Source organism: Kogia breviceps, chromosome 1, assembly GCF_026419965.1.
Source record: "Kogia breviceps isolate mKogBre1 chromosome 1, mKogBre1 haplotype 1, whole genome shotgun sequence".
Lineage (NCBI taxonomy): Eukaryota > Metazoa > Chordata > Mammalia > Artiodactyla > Physeteridae > Kogia > Kogia breviceps.
In genome coordinates, this window is record NC_081310.1 from 58466834 (window position 1) to 58489460 (window position 22627).

Genomic DNA, 22627 nt, shown 5'->3' on the forward strand with positions numbered 1-22627 from the left:
CTGTGCTGGTGGGTTTCAGTTGGCTGTCTTCTGGGGCAGGGAGGCGAGAGGGAAAGTGGGCCTGCCTGCCGAGGCCGGGACCAGATTTGCTTGGCTCTGAGAACTGGCTTCTCAGAGCGTAGCATATTGGAAGGAATGATCATTAGAGCTGGGCGGGCCAGAGCCCTGCCCCCTTGCTTAGGAGCTTTTGTCCCTGAGCCTCTTGGGGCCTCAGTTTTCCCATCTGTTAAAGGGGCATAATCATACCTGGTGGAAGATAAATCGCGAAGCCTCTAGAAGCCTCCACCTCCTGCAAGCGGTGGGAGCTCAACGTGTCATTGATGGTGCCATAATCCTCAGTCACCCCAACAGGTCTCAATGCTGCTGAGACTCAGGCTTGGCAGACGGCAGGTGTTCGGGGTGCAAACCACTAGGAATGCCTTCTTAGTGCCAGCTTAATAGTGGGATAGCCCCAGGGCTAAATATTTGCCTATTCTCATAAAAGATAACAGTCCAGTTGGTCTTGCAAACCACATAGGAACAGCTGGCTAATCTGTTCACCAGCCCAGGGGAATGCTCCGTCTTCACCATTTACTTCTGCCTCCCACGTCTGCCCGAGGGAAGCCCTCTGGGAACAAACACATCCCACTTCTGAGAGGCACTGCAGTTGCAGTGGTGAGGGGGAGGCAATAATGCAGGGGATCCCGCAGACCCAGAGTTCACTTGCCGGGTGAGGACCTGGGGCAAGTCACTAACTTCTCCAAACCCCTGTCTCTCACCTGTGAGTCAGACATCTTAGCTCCCAATTCCTTAGGCTTTGTGGAATTAAATGAGGTATTCATGTGAAACGCTTAGTACACTGGATTTAGTATGTATTAACAACACCAGAGAACTTATTAAAATACTAGTAACCGGGCTCCACCCTGAGTTTCTGAATCAGTATATCTGGGGTGAGGCTCAAGAGTGTGCATTTCTAATTTGCATTTCACGAGATGCTGCTACAGTCTGTCCCAGGACCAAACTTTGAGAAGGACTAATCTCGCATATACTAGACCTGCAATTCATGTTCACGGGGACTCCCCAGCCATCCAAGTACAAATCAAAAGGGAGAATGACAAGATATGGGGGAATGTGAACCCAAACCCTATCAAGCAAAAGCTGCAAGCCCAACATCCAGCTAGTAGTAAGAAGAGTTCCATTTAACAAACGTAAATTGAATGTCTTCTCTCCATTGCTTCCATATGCTCCGTTGGACAGTGCTTTGCTCACATGCACCGTCTCATTTGATACTCATCCTAGCCTTCTGAAGTGTGTGACGATCAGGAGGAAGGGGCTCTCGGAGAGGTCCAGTGATTGCTGAGGGCACAGAGCTCTGGAAGGCAGAGTACAGGCAGCTGGTGCCGGCTGACTATGATGGGGGCCCTTTCAAGCTGCCTCTCAGACACCTGAGCATGCTTGGCCGAGGCTGGGTGGGCCCCTGTGAACCTGCCTCGGGCCCTGCCCTCTGACGGCTTCTGTCCCGTCTGAATTCCCATCGCGAGCACACTCTCTTAGCCAGCTGAGTCTGCTCTGGGGTCAAAGGCCGAATCATCTCGCCCTTGCCAGGCTCATTGGCTCTGCCTCTCTTCTCACCCACAGGACACTTTGTCCTTCTAAGAGTGTGGCATGTGTCCTCACCTCTGGCTGTTTGCTCTGGGCTCCAAGGTTCCCAGCAAAAGGAGGAGGTCCTCAGGGTTTGGGGTAGAACCAGTAGGCCGTCCCTTGGCAAGCAGCACATACCAGGCCCTGCAGGTCTCAGAAGGAGTCCTCCCTTCCCTATCTTGGGCATCTGAGAGGCTGCAGAGACCCAGCCATAGCAACACCCCAGGAGCGAGCCATCTCGAGAGGCTCAGATGGAGGTGCTGCTCTCCCCCACTCAGCCTGGGTCGGGGAGGGAAGGGGCACTAACTGCACGGACTTCAGGATGCCAGGGTTCCCTCCTCCAGGACCAAGATCCATTTGTTTTTATGGTTGCTGGAGGGAACAGGGGCTTGAGAGCAAAAGGCCGTCATCTGAAGCAACGCTGGGTCTCTGTTACCGAAATAGCTGTGTGGTCTAAGGAAGTCGCAACGTCTTCGCCTGCATTTGTTTCCTCCTTTGCAAAGAGCTGAGGAGGACCCGCCTCCTAGGGCTGCTGGGCGGGCTGAATGACATCGGTTTGTTCCAACTGCTGGCACCTAATGAGCAGTGAATTACCCCATCTTCCTTCCTTTGGTGAGCCTGTTCCTGAAGGTACACAGGCCGTGAGACAAAGACCCCACCTGCTAGGAGCTTCTACCCCACAGTCTTGCCCAAACAGGGCAATGGCAGGAGGTCTGAGACTGGACCCGGCTGGGGGCATTGGGTTCAGGAGGTGAGGCTGCTGTTCCAAGGGATGGGCACCCAGTGTGTGAGCTCTGCAGCTGGGTGACTGAAGCCTGCTCCGTGCCAGCTGGGCTTGAATCAGAGCTAATGGCCTGCTAATGGTTTTCAGAGCTTTGCCTTGGAGGTGTGGAGAGCCGTGTGACTCACTGAGAGCCCCGTGTGGCTCACTGCCGTGGCAGCCGGTGCGACTGGAGGCTCTTCCATCCAGCAGCCTCTGCTCTCAGCACCTTTCGTTTCATGTTCCTTCATTTATATTTATTCATTCTGCAAACACTAGTCAGGAACCCAGAATGTGCTTGGCCCTGGGAGCACAGGCCCGGCTGAGGAAGACAGACTTGAAGGGGGGAAGGACTGAAGGTGGGTGACCTCCCACCCATCACCCCCTCTCCTCATCAGGCTCTGAGTGGCGGGGGGTGGATGAGTCAGAGCTTTCCTCCAGGCTCCCGAGGCTCACCCCCTTTCTCATGGGGTCACAGGAAAGGCCTGATGAAGGAGAAGTGTTTGAGGTTAATTGTGCTGAACTTGGCTCCTGAAGGGATGTGGGATGGGGAAGGAGGAAGCATGGAAGATAGTGCCCGGGGGACCAAGAGAAGGTACCACTGACAGCTGCGGCCATAGAACTGCCTTGGAAGGGGAGAAGATCAACTTGGTTTCAGTTTGTTTTCTTGAGTTTCTTTTCTTTTAGAAGATGAAAAGGGAGTCAAGAAGCCCAGTGTGAGGATACTGGGGGATAAAAGTGAGGACGGAGAAAGGGTAAATGAAATGCTTCCTTGGCCCCAGCTCCCTCGAGCCTTCCTTCCCGGTTTCTCTGTCTCCAGCATCTCCCCTCTTCCTCTGGCCATCCTCTCTACCCTCTTGTCTCTTCAGTGCCTCTCCATCCCAGACTACCTCTGAAGCTCCCGAGGAATAACTGAAAAGTACAGCGACCGCCAAAATTGCTTCCCCGGCCCTGGCTCCACCTCTGCATCTGCTGTCCAGATTTTGCTTCAAAGTTCTGCCCGCCACTCACAACCAGAAAAGAAGTATTGATTAGAAAAGAAAAAGAAGTTGGGAATTTGAGTTGGAAAGTGGAAGGAGCAAGGGATCTCTTTCACATTCAGCTAATGGCACTGTGGCTAGTGAGCTGTAGTGAGACATCAATACCAACTCCAAACCCCACTCACATCCTGCTGAACTGAGGTCTGAGTAAAGGCTAACTGATGGATGGTGACAGTGAAGTGACTTGTCTAAGGGTATTCGATAAAGACTAGTTCTTCTCTCCCTCTCCTCCTCCAAATTTCCTAGAGGTCCCAGGACATTCCTAAGACCCTCTCCCCCCATCATCTCTGTGGCCGTAAACTAGCTTCTAACCTCTTGTCCAATTGCCGGAGCCTAGAGGCGGTTGGGAGCTTTGGAGTAACGAGCCTGGCCTCTTACTAGCTGTGGGAACTTGGGAAGTACTTAACTTCTCAGAGTCTCAGTTTCCTCATCTTAAAAAGGGGGGTAATAATATCTACCCAATGGGATGCTGTGAGGATTCAATGAGATCATGAGTTTGAAGGGCTTAACATGGTACCCAGAAGGGAGTATGTTCTCAATATGTGTCAGTCAATAATAATTCCAATAAAATCTCTACTTGGACGACCTACGAGTACCTTACACTCAGTATTGCTTGCCCACAAACCAGCTCCCTGGCCTCACTTTCTAGTTCCCTTACTGGAGTTAGCATTCCTCCTACATGTCCTCGGTGGTCTGGTCACCTGGATTCTATTCTGTTCTTTCCTCGTGTGAACTTTCTACCATCTCCTCATGCCCAAGTTCAGCCTTTCGTTATGTTTTCCCTGGGCCCCCTGACATCAGCGCTCCTGTTCAATCCCTCTCCACAGAGCCACCAGATTTAGCTTTTGGATTATGTCACTCTCTTCCTCAGGAAACTCTGGTGACTCCCCAGTGACCACTACTAATGTAACTACACACTCCTCACCCTGACGGTTCAGGTCCTCCACACTATGGCCTGATGCACCCCACCCCCCTCCTCCCTGTCCTTTCCCTCTCCCAACTCTTCCCCTCGGATGGGACATCACTGTCCCCACCACCCTCTTGCTCCCCAGGGTATGCTCTGTCAACAGAACAGATTGTAGAGACTATCCTAGGCAAAAAAAAAAAAAAAAAGCAAAAAAAGGAATCTTTTGATGCTACCCTCAACCCACCAATACACTGGTCTACTCAGTCAAGGTTCTCTAGAGGAACAGATTTATATATAGAATGTATGTATATATACATGAATTGGCTCATGCAATTATGGAAGCTGGCAACTCAGAAATCTGCTGAGCTGGCAGGCTGAAGACCCAGGAGCACCAATGCTGGATCCATTCTGAAGGCCATCTGCTGTAGAATCAAGATAAGCCCATGCTGCAGATGAATTCCAAAGGCCGTCAGTTGGAGAATTCTCTCTTACTTGAGAGAGGCTGGTCTTTTGCTCTATTCAGGCCTTCAACTGATTGGATGAGGCCCACCCACATTATGAAGGGCAATCTGCTTTGCTCAAAGTCTAGCAATTAATATGTTCAACTCATTAAAACAACACCCTCACAGAAACACCCAGAATAATGTTTGATCAGATATCTGGGCATCCTGTGGCTGAGCCAAGTTGACTCATAAAATTAACCATCACCCCACTCATACTCCTCTCAATGTCTGCCCTCTTGAAAGGATCATAAAAACGTCATCCACCTTGAAGACTTCAATGGGGCATTTTGCGTCCCAGAAATATTTACACTGTATCTCTAATTGTGGAATTTCAGCACTGATTTCCTATGCAAAGGAAATATGATTTTGAGTGGGGTGTAGGGGTCCAGATTCCTGAAGCCTGTGAAGAAATCACAGCACACTGGCATTTCAGCCAGCTGGCTGCTGTCCCTGCCTGACATTCCTGCTAGGCTTGGTTCACTCTTTTGCAGCTTTGCAGACAGTATGTACAAAAGTTAATTTCTAGCCTTTCTTCAAGCTCTCTTTGGTCCCAGCACAGCCGTAAGAAAAATTGTGAAGTAGAGCAACATACAGGGCATGAAACCAACCAGAAACCACCAAGAGTACTCATCCGTGAGAGGAAGAGGACCTCATTGCCAGGCCAGTGGGGAAACAAGAGACCCCTGGGCTCCAGGAGCTGAGAAGTGGAGCCCAGGGTGAAGGGGTGTGTGTGTGTGTGGTGTGTATGTGTGTGTGTATGTGTGGGTGCCTGTGAGTGTGTGTGTATGGGTGCCTGTGAAAGTTTGTGTGTATTTTGTATGCATGGGTGCCTCTGTGTGTGTGTATGCATGGGTGCCTGTGAGTGTGTGTGTGCATGGGTGCCTGTGAGTGTGTGTGTGTGAGTGTGTGTGTGTGTGTGTGTGTGTGTGTGTGTGTATGAACCCTGACAGAAAGAGCTGGACACACATCTTGCCCTTCCTCAGGCTCTGGTGTTTCAGGTGTCTCTGGCCACAGCCTGCTCAAGCTTAGTCCACTCTGCCCTTCTTTTGCGCCCCTTTGCCCATGACTCTCAGATGCCAGGATCCAGGCTCTGAGCCCTGGTTCCTCACCATTGCCCTGCCCAGGATGCTCAGTCTCCTCAGGGTGTTGGGGAATCTGCTATGGGGCAAGACCCAGGAGGCCAGGCTTCTCCTTTTGGTTTGTCTCTACATCTGCCTCAGGTTCTTCTATCACAAAGTGACTCAAAGCTAGTTGATCTGCCAGCTTCTCTTCTAGCTCCAACAATGTGTGAGTAATTATTTTGGAAAACAGTGAAATTTAATGAATCAGTATATCAGGATGTTTCAGCTGCAAATAACAAAACACTTGGAATAAAGAACTAAATGATCGGGCTGATTAATCACAGCAAACCTGCAGGTCAGAGACAGGTGATGCCAGGATTGGTGTGGAATCTCTGAGAGATCATCAAGGACTCAGGCCCTTCCACCTTCTCTCTCTGCCTTCTTCACGGCTGCCGCGGTCTTCCCTCATGGCGGCAAGATGGCTGCAGTGGCTCCAAGCTTCCATTCTCATGTAGCAGCTTCTCAAGTAGGAAGAAAATGGGTAAGGGTGAAATCAGTGAGGAAAAGCTTTCTCAGAGCTCTAGTAGCTTCTTTCTGGGTCTCTGGTCAGAACTGGGTCACAGGTCTAATCTTCAACCAATCACTGGACAAAGGGATGGGACGGACCAATCATGATACATCTACCTGGGCCTGATGGATGTACGAACAATTGAAAACTTGGGATTCTGTTAGCAAGAAAGGTTTGGAGCAGCTGTTTGGTGGGTTACACTGTTTCTTTCAGGAGAAAGAAACAGTGTCTGGCTGTTGTAGCCAAAAAGGGAATTTATTGGGAAGAAAATATAGGGTGGGGCCTGGAGGAAATAGGCAGAAAACAGCAGGAGCTTTTGAAATAAATGCTTTTCAGCCAGAATGGCCTGGTACAGACCCCTCATCACTGGGAAAGAATTCTAGTGCCTCTGTGCCTTGCATCACTTGTTCAAGACAAGTCTTGGCAGAAGTAGCATATTGAATCAGGCTGGGGTTCAGGTCTATGACCTGGACACCTGGGTGCAGAGAGCAGCACCTGGCCTGTTTAGTCTCCCAAGTAGCCACCTACCAAGACCTTATCCAATGGGAGATTCTCATCCAATAGGAAAGAGGAGTTGGAAGCTGCACAGACAACACAAAGCCAGACAGCACAGCTAATATCCAGGAATTAGAAAAGCCTCTGTGAAGCCTGTGGCTTGGGAGATGCAGTCCTTGGGAAGCAGTGGTTGGCCTTATTTATTTCCACCATGATTAATTACCAGGAAACAAAGTAATGACTATATGCTCCATATCATTTTGCAAATCTTATTAACTGTTGGGTAAGTTCAATTTATTTACAACACTAATATCTGTTTATGTCAGCCAAGTTGGCAGTGTGGTTAGCCGTTGGCAACTTCAAGGAATTAGAATATGGTTAAAACAAACAACAAACATTAGAAGGAACATCGTCTCTGAGGAGGCTGGGCTGGGGAGGAGTTTGATCTCAGGGCCTTAACTGCAGCTGCTTCTCCCTTGGGTCTTTTCTGCAGCTCCCTGCCCCCACCCCCGCCACTGCCCTCCCCCACCCCGCCCAGGTAAGACATTGATAGGAGCAGAGGCTCCGGAGGGGCCCAGGTTACATCTCCAGTGACTTGGCGATGGGTTGAGTTGGTTAGGAGGAGAGAAGCAGGTGGTCTTGCATTTTACAAGTTCTATTGAATTGAGGCAAAATTTCTGGTCATCTGTAGGACCTTCAATTAAAATGAGGTGAATACAAGTTTACACAGCCCTGTTTCATCAGCCCTGAATGCAGGGACCTGGGTCTGGGATGGAGGAAAGGATGGGGCAAGAGTGCGGACAGGGCCTTCCCTGGTGGCGCAGTGGTTGAGAGTCCGCCTGCCGATACAGGGGACACGGGTTCGTGCCCCGGTCCCGGAAGATCCCACATGCCGCAAAGCGGCTGGGCCCGTGAGCCATGGCCACTGAGCCTGCGCGTCCGGAGCCTGTGCTTCGCAAAGGGAGAGGACACAACAGTGAGAGGCCCGCGTACCGCAAAAAGAAAAAAAGAAAAAAGTGGGCGGACAGCCAGTGATGCGCGTGCGCAAAGAAACCGCCGCCCAAAACGGCGGAAACCGTGTGCGTGGGCGGTTGGTCCAGTCGGCGCCGGCCTCCTGCGATGTTCGTTGAAGTGAAACTGGGTCCTGTTGCCAGTCTAGTCAGCCTTGAGACTCCTGTGCCGGCTGTTCCTTCTTCTGGAGAGGATGAAGCCACGGAGTCTGCTGAGGTAATGGCCTGGATTTTTTTTTTTTTTAATTTTTGGTGGTACGCGGGCCTTCCACCATTGTGGCGTCTCCCGTTGCGGAGCACAGGCTCCGGACGCACGGGCTCAGCGGCCATGGCTCACGGGCCCAGCTGCCCCGCAGCATGTGGGATCTTGCCGGACCGGGGCACGAACCCGTGTCCCCTGCATCGGCAGGCGGATTCTCAACCACTGCGCCACCAGGGAAGCCCTGGCCTGGATTTTAATTGGTGCTAAGTGACCTCTTTGCGGGAGGCTTCAGGGTTCGATTCATGCTTACACTTAGGGACAGACGAGGTCCCCTCTTCTTGGGGGCCCACGGGGCTGGGGACCGTCAGCTTAGGGCACGTCAGATGTCCTTTGCTACATCCACTACAATTTAGACGCTTCAGATATTTAGTATCTTTCCTCGCAGTGCACACTCAACCTTGGCGGAGAAACTCAACAGTGGTGATGGTGACATCATCTAAAAAGAAACATTCTCTTATCAATAAACCTCCTGACTAGAATATTCAAATCGAATCACTATGCAACTTTAATCATCTTCTTTAAACCCCGCCCCCCGGCCCGCCGCTTATCAGGCCCACTAAGTAGCCTCCTGAGGGACCATCACAAAGTCTCTTACCAGGAGCTCCATGGGAGGAGGGATTGATCCCCGTGCTCACGACCCGGCACAGCCAAAGAGGAGTGAGAGAGGGGAGAAGGGGAGCCCACCCTCCTTCTGCCACCTGGATTCTTCTGGGACTCAGGAACCCAGCTGAAGTTGTCTCTCTGCCCTCACATACCCCTCACACACTCAGATTTCCTCCTCAGAGCCTCTTCCTTGCCCAGGTGGAGCCATGGCTGTGTGTGACAGCTCAGTTTCCATCTACCCACCAAACCCAACCTTCTCAATGACTCCGTGAAGGCCTGCTTTCTTCGAAGACTCCTTTCCTGACTGTCCTGCCCCTCCTAGACCTCGCACCCCAAACTCACTCTCTCCCCCACCATCGTTAAGGCAAAGGCGTTTATTTCCCCACAACACTGAGAGGCCCGCGTACCGCAAAAAAATAAAATAAAATAAAATAAAATAACAAAGGAAACTTTCTATCGCTACCAAAATCAGAAAAATCTAGAACCCCTTGCCATGTAGAACACCAGAAATAATTTTAGTGAAAACCAAGTACTGTGAATAATTTCTGGATCCAAACTGTTGCTTGCCTGAGTTTGCTCTGCATTAGAAAAGGGAACTGGAAAGTCTCAAAGAGGAGCTCAAGACCAGCTCCAAACCAGACCTTCTCCTTGGTGTCAGGAGAAGAAAGAGACCTAAAAAGATAAGAACACTCCTGCTGTGGAAGTCTGCAGTCGTTAATTTCTTGTGCGTGCGTGTTGGTTTGAAAACTGGCCCCAATAGACGGTAGGCTTGGAGAGACGGAAGAAAGAGGCAGCCACTCCAGACTGGTAGGAGGCAGGGTTAACGCGCAAGAGAACTTACATATGAGGCTTGTCTTGAGTGCCGCAATATGAGTAGATCTCTGCACTTGCCCACCAGAATCTCAACAGTTTACAGAGAGGCCTTAACAGGGTTCAGACACATATACGCCATCCAGATGGTATAACACTTAACTGCTGCATCCTTGAAGTAGCTCCTAGTGTGAGAACAGTGGGTGGAATGTACATTGCAAGGACAGGGGAGGGAGGAGCCTCAGATAGCCTGGGTCCAGGTCACAGGTCCACAAGTGGTCACATCCTCTCGGTGACCTCTTCCAACAATGCACCCACTACAGTCATCTCATATACCAGTCCCAAGCACTGGGAAACACTATTATTTTAAGGTGAGAAAATTGAGGTCCATTGCTGGGCAGTGAGTGACTTGCCCAAGGTCACAGGGCTGAAAAGTAATGACTTCTATTTGACAAATCCTGTGCCCCGAGCCAGGATGTGAGGATCCAGAAGAGGGAGAATCAAGGCAAGTACTTTCTTTGCCCCTATGGAGCTTACTCTCCAGTGGAGGAGAAAGACTAAATAAATAATCAGACTGAAAAATTAAATAATGATAATTGCAGCAAGCATTATAAAGAAAAAGCTCAGGAAACTAGAGGATCTTGCAATGGGAGAATCTACCTGGACTTGGGTGTGGGGGGGTCATCAAGTGGGCTCTTAAGGAAATCACATGTAGGCTAGAGGTGAAGGGCAAGTAAGAAGTGGCAGGGAAAAAGTTTTAAGCAGAGTGACGTGCATGTGCAAAGGTCCCGAGGCCAGGTGGCTGGCGCAGTGACTGAGGAGGAGAATGGGTACATTTAAAGCTGAGGGAGGAAGGAGTTCAGGTTTCCTCCACAGCAATAGTTTTCTTCAACTCTGGACTTCTGACTCCTAGGGAGGTTTATTTCCCCTGTCACATGTCACCCTTTGGTTAAGTCACTTAATCTCTCTGAGCCTCTGTTTTCTTTCTTTTCTGTAAACTGGATCAATAGTAATCTACTGTATAGGCTCACATGAGAATTAAATGAGATGTTCTTTGTAGACCAAGAAGTGCCCTCCAGTGTTAGCGCAGTTAGGTAAATTGCTTTCCTTGTGCCGAGGGGCCAGCAGAGGTGCAGAGAGGTGAAGTGACTTACTAGGGTCACACAGCTACGAAGCCAAGACCCTTCAGGGATGGACACAGGAGAGGAGCTTGCTCTGGTGATCCTCTTTTACAGGTTAGTTTGGAGGGTCTACTGGATGGAAGCCGCTGGGACCAAAAGACCTCTGGTCGCTTGGGAGAGAAAACTCCTCAGAAGAACTTGTTTCCCAGCTTGAAAAGGAATGGACAAGGAACCGCAGCGCAGCCCAGCGGTGAGTGTGTGGAAGATGGGCGCTCAGCCCAAAGCTGGGTCAGCAAATCACTGGACCCCAAATACAACCACGCCCCTACTCCAGGCTCCACCGCCACAGTCCCCTCCCTGTCAGCTGACCTCACTAAGCATTAGCAGGTCGGGCTCAAGATGCTTTTCCTCCCAGATGCTTTGCAGGTTCCAAAAGGATATTGACAGAGGGGGAACCTCTCCAGGCTCCCAGAAGGAAGCTCGGATGGTGGGATGGAGGCAGGGAACAGAAGGACTATTTTAAGACTGGGGGTGGAGAGGTAGGTATGGTCCATAACATGCAGGCAACTACTCACTTACTACTTGACCTGAGTGATTAGTTTCCTGGCTTTTAGTTTTCTTATCTGTTCAAGGTGGGGGGGGGGCGGGGGATGCCATTAGCCCTAGCTCCTCATAGCTTGTGTGAGATGAGAAAAAAAATAGATTTATAGAAAAGAACTTAGCGAATTTCTTAAAAATGGTAAAATTTCCAGCAATATCAGTTATCCAGAGGATTTCAATCTCTTTCTAGTCCTGCCCACTTGCCTCACTCTTGCCCTCTCTGGCATCTCTGGAAACTTCTGTGAAGTGCTCAGAGCCTGATGAACCTGATTTGTGAAACTTTGGTCTAGAGAAATAAGCTCTCTAATAGGATTAATTAAACCCGGGTTAAACATAGCCCTGCCATCGAGTAGTTGATGACCTTGGACAAGTCGCTTGACCTCCCCGGGGCCAGGTGTTTCAGGGCACAGACAAAAGTAGCTCTGTGGAAAGTTACAGGGTTCCCCTGCATACTCTATTATTTTGTGGTGATTGTTATAGGTGGCTAAATCCCACAAATTAGAAGGAGCCAGAGAGAGACCGAGTCTGCTGGCTCACGTAGCTGAGAAGGTAGGTCTGGCCTCAGGTGTGGCTGGATCCAGGACTTGAATGACGTCCAAATTCTCTCCCTCCATCTCTCAGCTCAGCTGTTGTCTGGGCACTGGTCTCTCTATAAACGCCTGTCCTGTATCATGCCAACTCAGCAACCCCTACTACCATCCACATAGACAATCCCAAGGAAGGCCTTTTATTAGCTGGCTTGAATCCTGTGCCTCTCAGGGGCCAATCCCATGGCTGGAGAGCAGGCCCCATAATTGGTGGTCCCTTCAGAGCCACACAGGAAGGGGAAGAGCTGCTCCCCAAAGGAAGGGAGTATGTTTTGCAAAAGGGGTAAGTAATATGAGCAAATCAAAAGAGCAGCTCTCGCTCTCACCCCGGGCATATCTTGCTGTACGGTGAGTTTAAGTACAGCTGAAGTGACTTTTGAGTGGCAGAATTAATTCCAAAGGACCCTGGAGGTCTTGTCCACCCTCTCCCAGCTCTGGCCTCCCCTGCCAGCCTGGGAATGATAGTCACCCAGTGTTAGAGCTAGCACATAGAAACACTCTCCAGAACAGTTTGAGAATCCGTGAACAACTGACAGAAAGAGAGGAGGATGGCAGGGTTGTAGAGAGATCTGGTTCAGGCATTTTCTAAGCTGACTCATTACACACCAAGAGAACTTTGGTTTTATTTCTAAACTATTTTGCAGCCTTTGGGGGAAGGGAGAAGATGTCATCTTAAGAGGTCACAGACCAATCTGTCTGCTGGCCAAGTCAGGGTCACAGGTGTGTTTGGCCAGCACGGTGTCTTGTTGTTTAAGGTTTTTTTCTTTGTTTTGTTTTTGGAGAAGTCACCAACATTTAAAATGTTGGAGATGTCACAGGAAAATGTGGAATTTGGGCCTCTCTTAAAGTAGAATGGCAGTACTGGGCCACATCCCTGCATGGCAACAGGAGGGTGGATCTGGGTAGCAGCTTCCCCATTGAACAGGGCATGTGAGCTGCAGTCGCCACCACTCCCTTTGATATCCCCCAGCTTACACCTGGCCACTCACTCACGCCCCCTGCCTTGGCCTGTGGTCATTTTTGGGTCCTGCACTAAATGGCTTTGGGGCCACAGACCAAAGACCAGCCACCAGTCTAGAGACCTTCCCTGATGGAAAGTGAGACCAGCTAGAAAGGAAGAAGTTTGTTCCCAAGCCTGCAGGCTGAACACAGTGACTCAGAATTTTGGTGTGAGCAGCTAGAACAGAACAGAGCAAAACATCCAGCGGGAAAGAGGCTTTCACAGTGGCCTCTTCACCCACCCCATTTTATGGATGGGAACACCGAGGCTCAGAGGGAAGGGCATTTGGACCTCGGTTTTCCTGCTCAAAGGCCAGGTTCTATCAACCAAACCAAATCATTTCCTTCCTTCCTTTGCTTCCTTCCACAAATCTTTATTAATAGCAAGCAGTAGGCCCTTTGCACACATCACTCCCTCTGTTTTTTCCCATTCACTGGACAAGTATTTATTGAGCCACTTATGCATTCAGGTGCTGAACTCGGTGCTGGGGGAAATACGAGTAAAAAGAAAATACAAGCAGGAAGCCTACCCACCTGGGTCCCACTTTAGGCGGGGCCGGAGGCGGCGGGGGCGGGGCGGGGCGGGGCGGCGGGGTTGGCCCTGGTTGGCACTTGCCCAGCCCAGTGGGTGTGCAGCAGCAGCTGAGTCAGGACCAGCACCCAACATCGGGCATCGAGGCACGGTGCGGACGCCGCGCTGGCCTTGCCTCCGACCCGGACCGACCCCGGGCAAATTGTGGGTGCCAAGGAGAGGCCACATCTCAGGGCTACGGAGGTGACAAGGGAGAGAGGTGAGCGCAGGGTTAGAAAAATGGCTGAATTGCAAATCCCGGAAGGGGAGGCTGGGGGGTGGGGGTAGGCTTCAAGACAGGGGTAGAAAGTTAACATTTGCTTATTTCTTAGCAAACCGGGTGGTAAAGACTGGTTCCTTATAGCCTCTTGTGCTAAAAATACCACTTTTCCTTTGGACTGCCTGCTGAGATTTGTCCCTCCCCTCCATCCTGAGGAGATGCTGAGAGGATTCTTGAGGGGAAGGGAGGGAGGGACTGGACGTCTGGCTTGTGGTGGAGGGGTATTCACACTGCTGGCTGGGCCTTGGGGGTAAAAAGGCTGACTTCCGGGGTCTCAACCCACCTCTCTGAAAAAGGAGGCCCAGGCACACCACCGATCGATCCTTCAGCTAGTTCAGGTGGAGTGGGACTAGGCGGTTTGCTTTGCTGGACAACGGGAAACTTGTATCTGTTTAAACTGGGCCAAGAGACTAGTTGCACCTGGTCCTAGTGAAAGCAACCAACAGGTTAAGTCCAGTGTCACGAGGAGATCTTGAAAAGTTCAGTCTATTCCCAGGTAGTGAGTGCTTGATTCAGTGCCTGATCTGTGCCAGGCCCTGTTCTGATGCTGGGGATACAGCAGTAAACAAGACAGCCATGGCCTCTTGTTCCAGAAAGCTGATTTTTGGTGGAGAAGACAGATAATTGCAAGTTCAAGTAAATGCTGGGACAAAAAACAAGGGACTGGGATAGAGGACCAGAGCTCCTTTAGTTGTAGCCTGCAGGGAAAGTGTCTTTGAGGAGGTGATGTTGAAATTGAAGTCAAGCCTTGGGAAGAGCGGGGCAGAGACATTCCAGACCATGGAGAGTCTGTGCTGAAGTCCTGAGAAAGGTAAGTTGTGGATGTGTCAAGGAGCTGAAAGAAAACCAGAGAGGGACTTCCCTGGTGGTGCAGTGGTTAAGAATCCGCCCGCCAATGCAGGGGACACGGGTTCGAGCCCTGGTCTGGGAAGATCCCACATGCCGCAGAGCAACTAAGCCTGTGTGCCACAACTACCGAGCCCGAGTGCCCCAACTTCTGAAGCCCGTGCTCCTAGAGCCCGTGCTCCGCAACAAGAGAAGCCACCGCCATGAGAAGCCTGCGCACCGCAACGAAGACAACGCAGCCAAAAATAAATAAATAAATAAATAAATTTAAAAACAGGGAAAGAAAAAAGAAAACCAGAGAGGACCAGGATGAAGTGGGGAGGTGGGCAGGGGCCAGGCCGTGCAAGACTGTGTCTAGGAATGGAGAGTTTTTATAAAACCATTGAAGGGTTTTATGGGAGAAGAAAAAAAAAAAAAGTCCACCCACCTGGAGGTCTAACAGAACAGATAAGAAAAGGAGAGAGTTGGAGACAGTGAACATGGCTATGAAGGCAATGAATTAAATGGTGTGATACGATGGGGAGGGGTGGTCAGGGGTAGCGTTTATAAGAAGGTAGCATCCTTTTGGCATTCAAGACCCAAATAGCAAGACGTGAGCGGCAGGCATGCCCAGCTCACGATGGAGGCCAAGTCACAACTCTCCAGAGATGCCAAACTAAACAACAAGCTGGGTCAAGGGGTGAGGGGCAAGACCTTGACGTTGTTAATGAGGGTCTGGGTACCTGCACTCATCAAGGGTTTTTTTTTTCCTTTTTCCTTTCTTTTTAATTTTTGGGTGGGGGGCGTGGGGCTCACAAAGAGGCTCTCTGTGAATCGTGAGTCAAGATGTGGGCTTAAATCCCTGCTCCGTCCTCTATGTGTGACCTCGGGCACCTGTCACACCTCTCAGAGCCTCAGTCTCCTCCAAGGTAAAATGGGGACCCCATGACACCCATGGGGCAGGGAGGTTGAGAGGAGTTGATGAGCTTGTGTGTGTAAAGGGCTGATCCCAGTGCCTGGCCCTGGGTCCCAGCTCTGAAAACAGCACTGAAATTCTGATAACCCTGTAAGTTGTCAGAGCTGGAAGGGACTCAGAGAGTGGGGCCAGCCCCATCCTTTTGCATGTGAAGACAGAGAGGGGAGCAGCCTGCCCAAGGCCACACAGCAACTGCACTGTCAGTAGCTGCATCACTGCCAGCCTCTCCCTATGGCCTAGAACCAGCCTGCTTCCAGAAAGGCCCTCTGGCTTCCTCCCCTCCCTCCTTCCCCCTTCCTCTCCCTGTGGCCTCTGATGATGATCATGGGCCAGGGAGGGATCTTAGGCATCATGGCTGCCTGAGCTTCCATCTGTGGTTTCACTCAGACCAGGTGTGCCAGGCCCACAGACCTCATCTGTGATTCTAAACCCATTCTGAACCAGTTCTAAACTACCTCAGGGCTGGCTGGTTGTGGAAGAAGGGGAGGGCTGCGTAAGGGATCAAAAAGTTCTGGGCTCTGAAGGTTGGGATCAAATCCCAGTTCTTACACTTCTCAGCTGTGTGCCCTTGGACAAGTTGACCTTCTGAACCTCAGTTTCCTCATGTATGAAATGGGGTTACACCTGAGGGCACTTCTCCAGGGTTTTTCTTATAGGGGCACTGATCCCATTCCTGGGGGCTGCACCTGCATGACCTAATCACCTCCCAAAGGTCTCACCTCCTAATACCATCACACTGGCGATTAGTTTCAACATGAATTTGGGTGGTGATGGTGGGGGTGGGGTGGGGGAGACCCAAACATTCAATCTTTTACAAGGACCCAGAGCTGATTTCTCCTCTCCCCTAAGGCACACCAAGGCGACACCATTTAAAAGGAAAGGAAACCACGGTGCGGAGACCCCAGAGACGGAGACCCTCCTGCAGCAACAAGGGGGCAAGAGGGGCCCACTGCTGAGGGCCATCTGGCAGGTGGGCCGCTCCACCTTCCTCCTGGGGACCCTCAGCCTCATCATCAGTGACGTCTTCAGGTTCACGGTGCCCAAGCTCCTCAGGTGGGTCCAGGCCTTGGGTTCCTCGCTGAGGCTGGTGGTCCCATTAACGGCGTCCTTCCAGGGCCAGGGGACCTTCAGCCCTCCTCCTGCCTCTGCCTAGACCTCTGGTGCTCAGGGCACTGAGGGTGGGTGAAAAGGATACTCAGGAAGGACCAATTAAACAAGAAAGTGAGTGACCTTGGGGAGGGAAAACGAGTGAATTCTAGCCTGACTCTATCTGTTTGCTTTTGCTATACAACAAAGCCCCTCAAAAGTGAGGGGCTTAGGGCTTCCCTGGTGGCGCAGTGGTTGAGAGTCCGCCTGCCGATGCAGGGGACATGGGTTCGTGCCCCGGTCCGGGAAGATCCCACATGCCGCGGAGCGGCTGGGCCCGTGAGCCGTGGCCACTGAGCCTGCGCGTCCGGAGCCTGTGCTCTGCAACGGGAGAGGCCACAGCAGTGAGAGGCCTGCATATCTCAAAAAAAAAAAAAAAAGTGAGTGACTTAAAGCCACTTCTTTAGCTCATGATCCTGTGGGTCAGCAATTCAAGCTGGCTTCAGCTGGGTGATTCTTCTTTTCTTGGCTGGGTTCACTCATCTGTCTGCAGTCACCTGTGGGGCTGGCTGGGGACTGGCTGGTCCAAGACAGTCCCAGCTGGGATATCTTGTCTCTGCTCCGGTGGTCTCTCATCCTCAAAAGGCTAAATCCGGCTTGTTCACAGGGCCATTTGGCAGGATTCCAAGACAAAGCAAAAGTTGCATTTTCTCGTGAGGCCAAAGCTGGTTGCACAGCCAGCCCAGATTCAAGAGGTGGCATGTTAATGTGTTAGGGCTGCCATAACAAAGCACTACAAACTGGGTGACTTTAAACAACAGAAATTTTTTTCTGGTGCTTATCTTTTCTACTGTTCTTTCTTTTCTTTTTTAATTGAAGTACAGTTGATTTACAATGTTGTGTCAGTTTCAGGTATACAGCAAAGCGATTCAGTTATATTGTACATACATATGTCAATATATTCTTTTTCAGGTTCTTTTCCCTTATAGCTTATTACAAAATATTGAGTAAAGTTCCCTGTGCTATACAGTAGGTCCTTGTTGGTTATCTATTTTATAATAGTAGTGTATATATGTTAATCCCAAACTCCTAATTTATCCCCACCCCTTTTCTCTTTGGTAACCATGAGTTTCTCTTCTATGTCTATGGGTCTATTTCTGTTTTGTATATAAGTTCATTTGTATCATTTTTTTTAGATTTCACATATAAGTGACATCATATGATATTTGTCTTTCTCTGACTTACTTCATTTAGTATGATAATATCTAGGTCCATCCATGTTGCTGCAAATGGCACTATTTCATTCTTTTTTATGGCTGAGTAATATTCCATTGTATACCTATACCACATCTTCTTTATCCATTCAGTGGACCTGGAGGTTGCTTCCATGTCTTGGCTATTATTGTAAATAGAGCTGCAGTAAACACTGGGATGCACGTTTCTTTTCAAACTAGAGTTTTCTCCAGATATATGCCCAGGAGTGGGATTGCTGGATCATAGGTCAACTCCATTTTTAGTTGTTTAAGGAACCTCCGTATACTGTTCTCCATAGTGGCTGCCCCCATTTACATTTCCACCAACAGTGTAGGAGGGTTCCCTTTTCTCCACACCCTCTCCAGCATTTATTATTTGTAGACTTTCTGATGATGGCTATTCTGACCGGTGTGAGGTGATACCTCATTACAGTTTTGATTTGCATTCCTCTAATAATTAGCGATATTGAGCATCTTTTCATGTGCGTTTTGGCCATCTGTATGTCTTCTTTGAAGAAATGTCTATTTAGGTCTCTGCCCATTTTTCACTTGGGTTGTTTTTTTGATATTGAGCTGTATGAGCTGTTTGTATGTTTTGGAGATTAATCCCTTCTCGGTCACATCGTTTGCAAATATTTTCTCCCATTCTGTAGGTTGTCTTTTCGTTGTGTTTATGGTTTCCTTTGCTGTGCAAAAGATTTTAAGTTTAATTAGGTCCCATTTAAACAACAGAAGTTTTTGTCCTCACGTTACTGGAGGCTAGATGTCCAAGATCAGTGTTGTTTCTTCTGAGGCCTCTCTCCTTGCCCAGACAGCTGCCTTGTCGCTGTGTCCTCACGTGGTTTTTCCTCTGAGCACATGCACCCCTGGTGTCTCCTTATGTGTCCAAATTTCCTCTTCTTACAGGGACACCAGTTGTATTGGATTAAGGCCCATCCTAACGGCCTCATTTTAACTGAATCACCTCTTTAAAGGTCCTATTTTCAAATACACAGTCGTATTCTGAGGTACTGGGGGTTTGGACTTTAACATATAAATTTTGTGAGGACACAGTTCAGCCCATAACAGGTGGCGGTAAAAACTTCACCTGTTGATTGGTGGAGACGCAAGTCACGCTGAAAATGAGTGTGGACAGTGGGGGAAATGATTGCAACCATTTGTGTAGAAAACAAAAAAGAACCCCATACTGTCTGGTCCTCCAGACCTGGCCAGGCTTAGGCAGAGGCAATAGCCATGGGTGCCCTTTCTCACCAGCCTCTTCCTGGCGTTTATTGGTGACCCCAAGACCCCGGCCTGGAAGGGCTGTCTTCTCGCCATGCTGATGTTCCTCTCTGCCTGCCTGCAAACACTGTTCGAGCAGCAGCACATGTACAGACTCAAGGTGCTACAGATGAGGCTGCGAATGGCCATCATGGGCCTGGTGTACAGAAAGGTGAGCCCCGGGGGAGAGGCGTGGCCTTTCCTCTCTCTCCATCCTGTCCCAATTCACAGACAAATGTTCCAGCCAAGAAGTGGAATGTTCCTGAACCGTTACTGTCATCAGTGCCTAAAACCACACTCATTCATCACTTTACTCATGTTTGCCCACACCACACCCTCACCTTCTTGGCTATTTCTGTAAGGCTTGCGTGATCTGACCCTGGCACCTCTTCTAGCTGATTACATCACACACTTCCTTCACACTTCTTTCACTTTCCTCCGGCCCCACAGGTCTTCTTTCATTTCCTCAAGCACGCCAAACAATCTCCCACCTCAGGGCCTTTGCACTTGCTGTTCCCACTGCCTGGGCACCCTTTCCACAACTCTTCATGTAGTGAACACTCACCCCCCTGAGGATAAAGGGCTAACCTACGGGCTGTGTGGAAACTGGATAAAGGTGGACTGTCAGCTATTTTACCCGGTAACACTGCTTACAATTAAAATGACCCCTGACCCCTTGGTAAATTGCATCTGGGCTGAAAGTTCTGCCAATGAACTATGATACCCGGAGGGAAGCCATAGCATTGGGCTTGGGCTTCTCTCTGCAGTGATTCTTGTCCCCTTGGGGGACCTTGGAACCGAAACCTGTGAGGCTGCTGCTCTAAGAGATGTTGGCCCCTCTGGGGTCTGGAGCATCTGAGCAAGGCAGTCCTGTGTAAGCCCCTTTCTCTCACACCTGAGCTGTCACTTGGGAAAGAAGGGGGCAAAGGGATCAGCTCCTGGGTGGCCGTGTAGCTCCTGAATTTCAGGTCACATCCCCCTGAGCACACTGGAGCTGGTGTGGCCTGTCCGGTCTCGGGAGTCCACACATGGAGCTGAGGCTGCAGGAAGATGACCCGAAGGCTTTGCTCTTCCCATCCCCACCCTTGGGGCAGCCGCCTTCATCACCTGATGAGGTCATACCCCTCCACTCTGCCCTCTGGGCTGCTTCTGTTTTAACTGTGTCTTCTTACTTTCTGTATCTGGTGCTTTGACATCTGGGGTCTTGCTGACCCTGGAGGGACTGCCCCTCTGTCCCTCCCAGGATCAGCCAGTTCCCAGAGATGCTAAGAGACTCATCTGAAAGCATCTCTTTCACATGCAAGCCAACCAATCCAGAGCTCACACCCCAACTGCCTCCTTTTTGGGCCCTAACACTCTAGGCCACTATCCCCTGCCTTAATCGCCCCGGGGCAGGGTACCAGACAATGAGGCCCAGCTCCTATGCCAAGAGCCCGGTGGAATTATTCCAACTAGCCAATCCTAAACCTGCTTACCCTGCCTGACCTTCCCATGAAAACCACAACAAGCTCTTGCCTGTGGTCCCCCCAACCCTGCAGCATCCTGGTGCTTCCCCAGTGGCCCCCTCATAGCGTGGGGTGCCCCCTCCTCTTGAGATCTGTGAGTATAATAAACCCTCTTGTCAAGGGCAGTCTTCTCTGATCTGTGGGCTTGCCGTGCCTGAATAATGATAAAAACCTATATTTGAAAACACTTCTTCATGGCACTCATCATAATTACTATTAAAGGATGAACTATGTAAATCTTTATTTAATTTTGTCCCCCAGCTCAAACTCCACTCCGAAGAGAGCAAGTGCCCTGCCTCTTGATCACAGTACTCACCTCAGAGTGAGGCCCAGAGCAGGTGCTCGGTAAAGATTTGAAGATTTTTTTTTCAGATTTCTACACTCAATCATTGCCAGCTCACCACTTCACCCCCTCACTTCTTCCCTGACACACTCAGCAGAGAGAGAGAGGGGACTGCAAGTAGAACGTAGCATTCAACAGGTTGGAAGGGGTCCACTGTGACCCCAGAGTTAGGGCAAATTTGGGGCTGCCAGAAAACCAGCTTGGTGTCTGAGAGGCACACTGAATGCCTGCAGGGGTCAGTCTAACACCCTGTCTAGCCCATGTCGTGCCTCTGTCATCCTGGATTCCAATCCTGGCCCAGTCACTTAGGAGCCCTCTGGCTTTGGGCAAATTGGTCAATTTCTCTGTGCCTCAGTTTCCTTAGCTGTGAAATGGGGTTAATAATTCTGCATCTCACTGATTCTAGTCTCACGTTTTTTTTCTCTTTTTAACTTCTGAAATCAAGATGTTTTAATTTAGTTGGCATTGATGTTTTTTCCCATAGTGATACAAAAGTAGAGATTACTTTATCCACAGTGTTTTAGATTGAATGAAATATGGCAGTACCCGCTCCATACAGTTGTCTGATGTGCCCCATCACGGAAAATGGTGAAACTGTTAGTTTATTGAGCACAGTGCCTAGGCTGTAGCGCTCAGCAGATGACCACCATTATCAGCATTATCACCATTATCAACTATTGCTTTCACCACTCGCTAGTAGTATGTTATTAATTGTTATTAGTCCAGTGCTTTAGGGGTTTCAGGGTATTTTCATTTTTGTCTTCTCCCTGGAGTCTCACAATGGGAGGTTAGCTGAGGAGATTTTATTAGCCCACTTTGCAGATGAGTGAACTGAGGCTCAGATGGTAAAGAAATCTGCCTCAGCCAGCAGGGGCAGCACAGCTTAGACCCCGGCCTGCTGGGTGGCTGTTCTCTTGCTCAGTCCAAGCCGTGGGCCTCCCTCCCTCCTGGGCCCTTCCTCCCTCGTGGTCCTCCCTAACTGCCCCTCACCCCCTCCTTCCCTCCCTCCTGATTCAGGTCTCCATCTTCTGCCCCTCCCAGGTCCTGGCTCTGTCCAGCAGCTCCAGAAAGGCCAGCGCAGTGGGGGACGTGGTCAACCTGGTGTCTGTGGATGTGCAGCGGCTGACTGAGAGCATCACCTACCTCAACGGGCTGTAGCTGCCGCTCATCTGGATCATCATCTGCTTTCTCTACCTCTGGCAGGTGTTCTGGGGCAGAGAGAGCTGGGATTTGAGTTGAATCCTCCTCACCCCCCATCCCCCTCCTCCTCCCCCTCCCCTTCCTCCTCCCCTCCCCCTCCCCCTCCTCCTCCTCCCCCTCCTCCTCCCCCTCCTCTTCCTCTCCCTCCTCCTCCTCCTCCTCCTTCCTCTCCTCCTCCCACTCCTCCTCCTCAATCCTATCTCCATCTGCACACTGCGGGCTGATGTAATGGGCAAAGTCTTAGACGAGGATGACCTTCACTTCACCTTGGGCTGGATGCTCACCTCTCAGGGCCTCAGTTTCCTCATCTGTATGATGATGATGGTGATGACATTGGCACTTTTTGGGTGTGATATCGGGGTAACAAGTGAGCAGATTAGGC

At 50.3% G+C, this 22627-nt stretch overlaps 1 protein-coding gene across 1 annotated transcript; it reads left to right on the forward strand.

Moving 5' to 3' along the window:
* The first annotated feature begins 7988 nt into the window (after positions 1-7988).
* On the forward strand, positions 7989-22203 carry LOC131755136 (ATP-binding cassette sub-family C member 6-like). Its single transcript, XM_059061414.1, has 5 exons — positions 7989-8075; positions 10880-11010; positions 16448-16651; positions 19192-19369; positions 22063-22203. The coding sequence occupies exons 1-5, from the start codon at positions 7989-7991 to the stop codon at positions 22201-22203; spliced, it is 741 nt and encodes a 246-aa protein (XP_058917397.1).
* The last annotated feature ends 424 nt before the right edge of the window (positions 22204-22627 follow it).

Excerpts from the sequence above, each read along its gene's own strand:
- LOC131755136 (XM_059061414.1), top strand. The coding sequence starts at position 7,989 with ATGCGCGTGCGCAAAGAAACCGCCGCCCAAAACGGCGGAAACCGTGTG. Across the intron at positions 8,076-10,879 it reads CGGCGCCGGCCTCCTGCGAT|TTTGGAGGGTCTACTGGATG; the intron begins GTTCGTTGAAGT and ends TTTACAGGTTAG. Across the intron at positions 11,011-16,447 it reads AACCGCAGCGCAGCCCAGCG|GCACACCAAGGCGACACCAT; the intron begins GTGAGTGTGTGG and ends CTCTCCCCTAAG.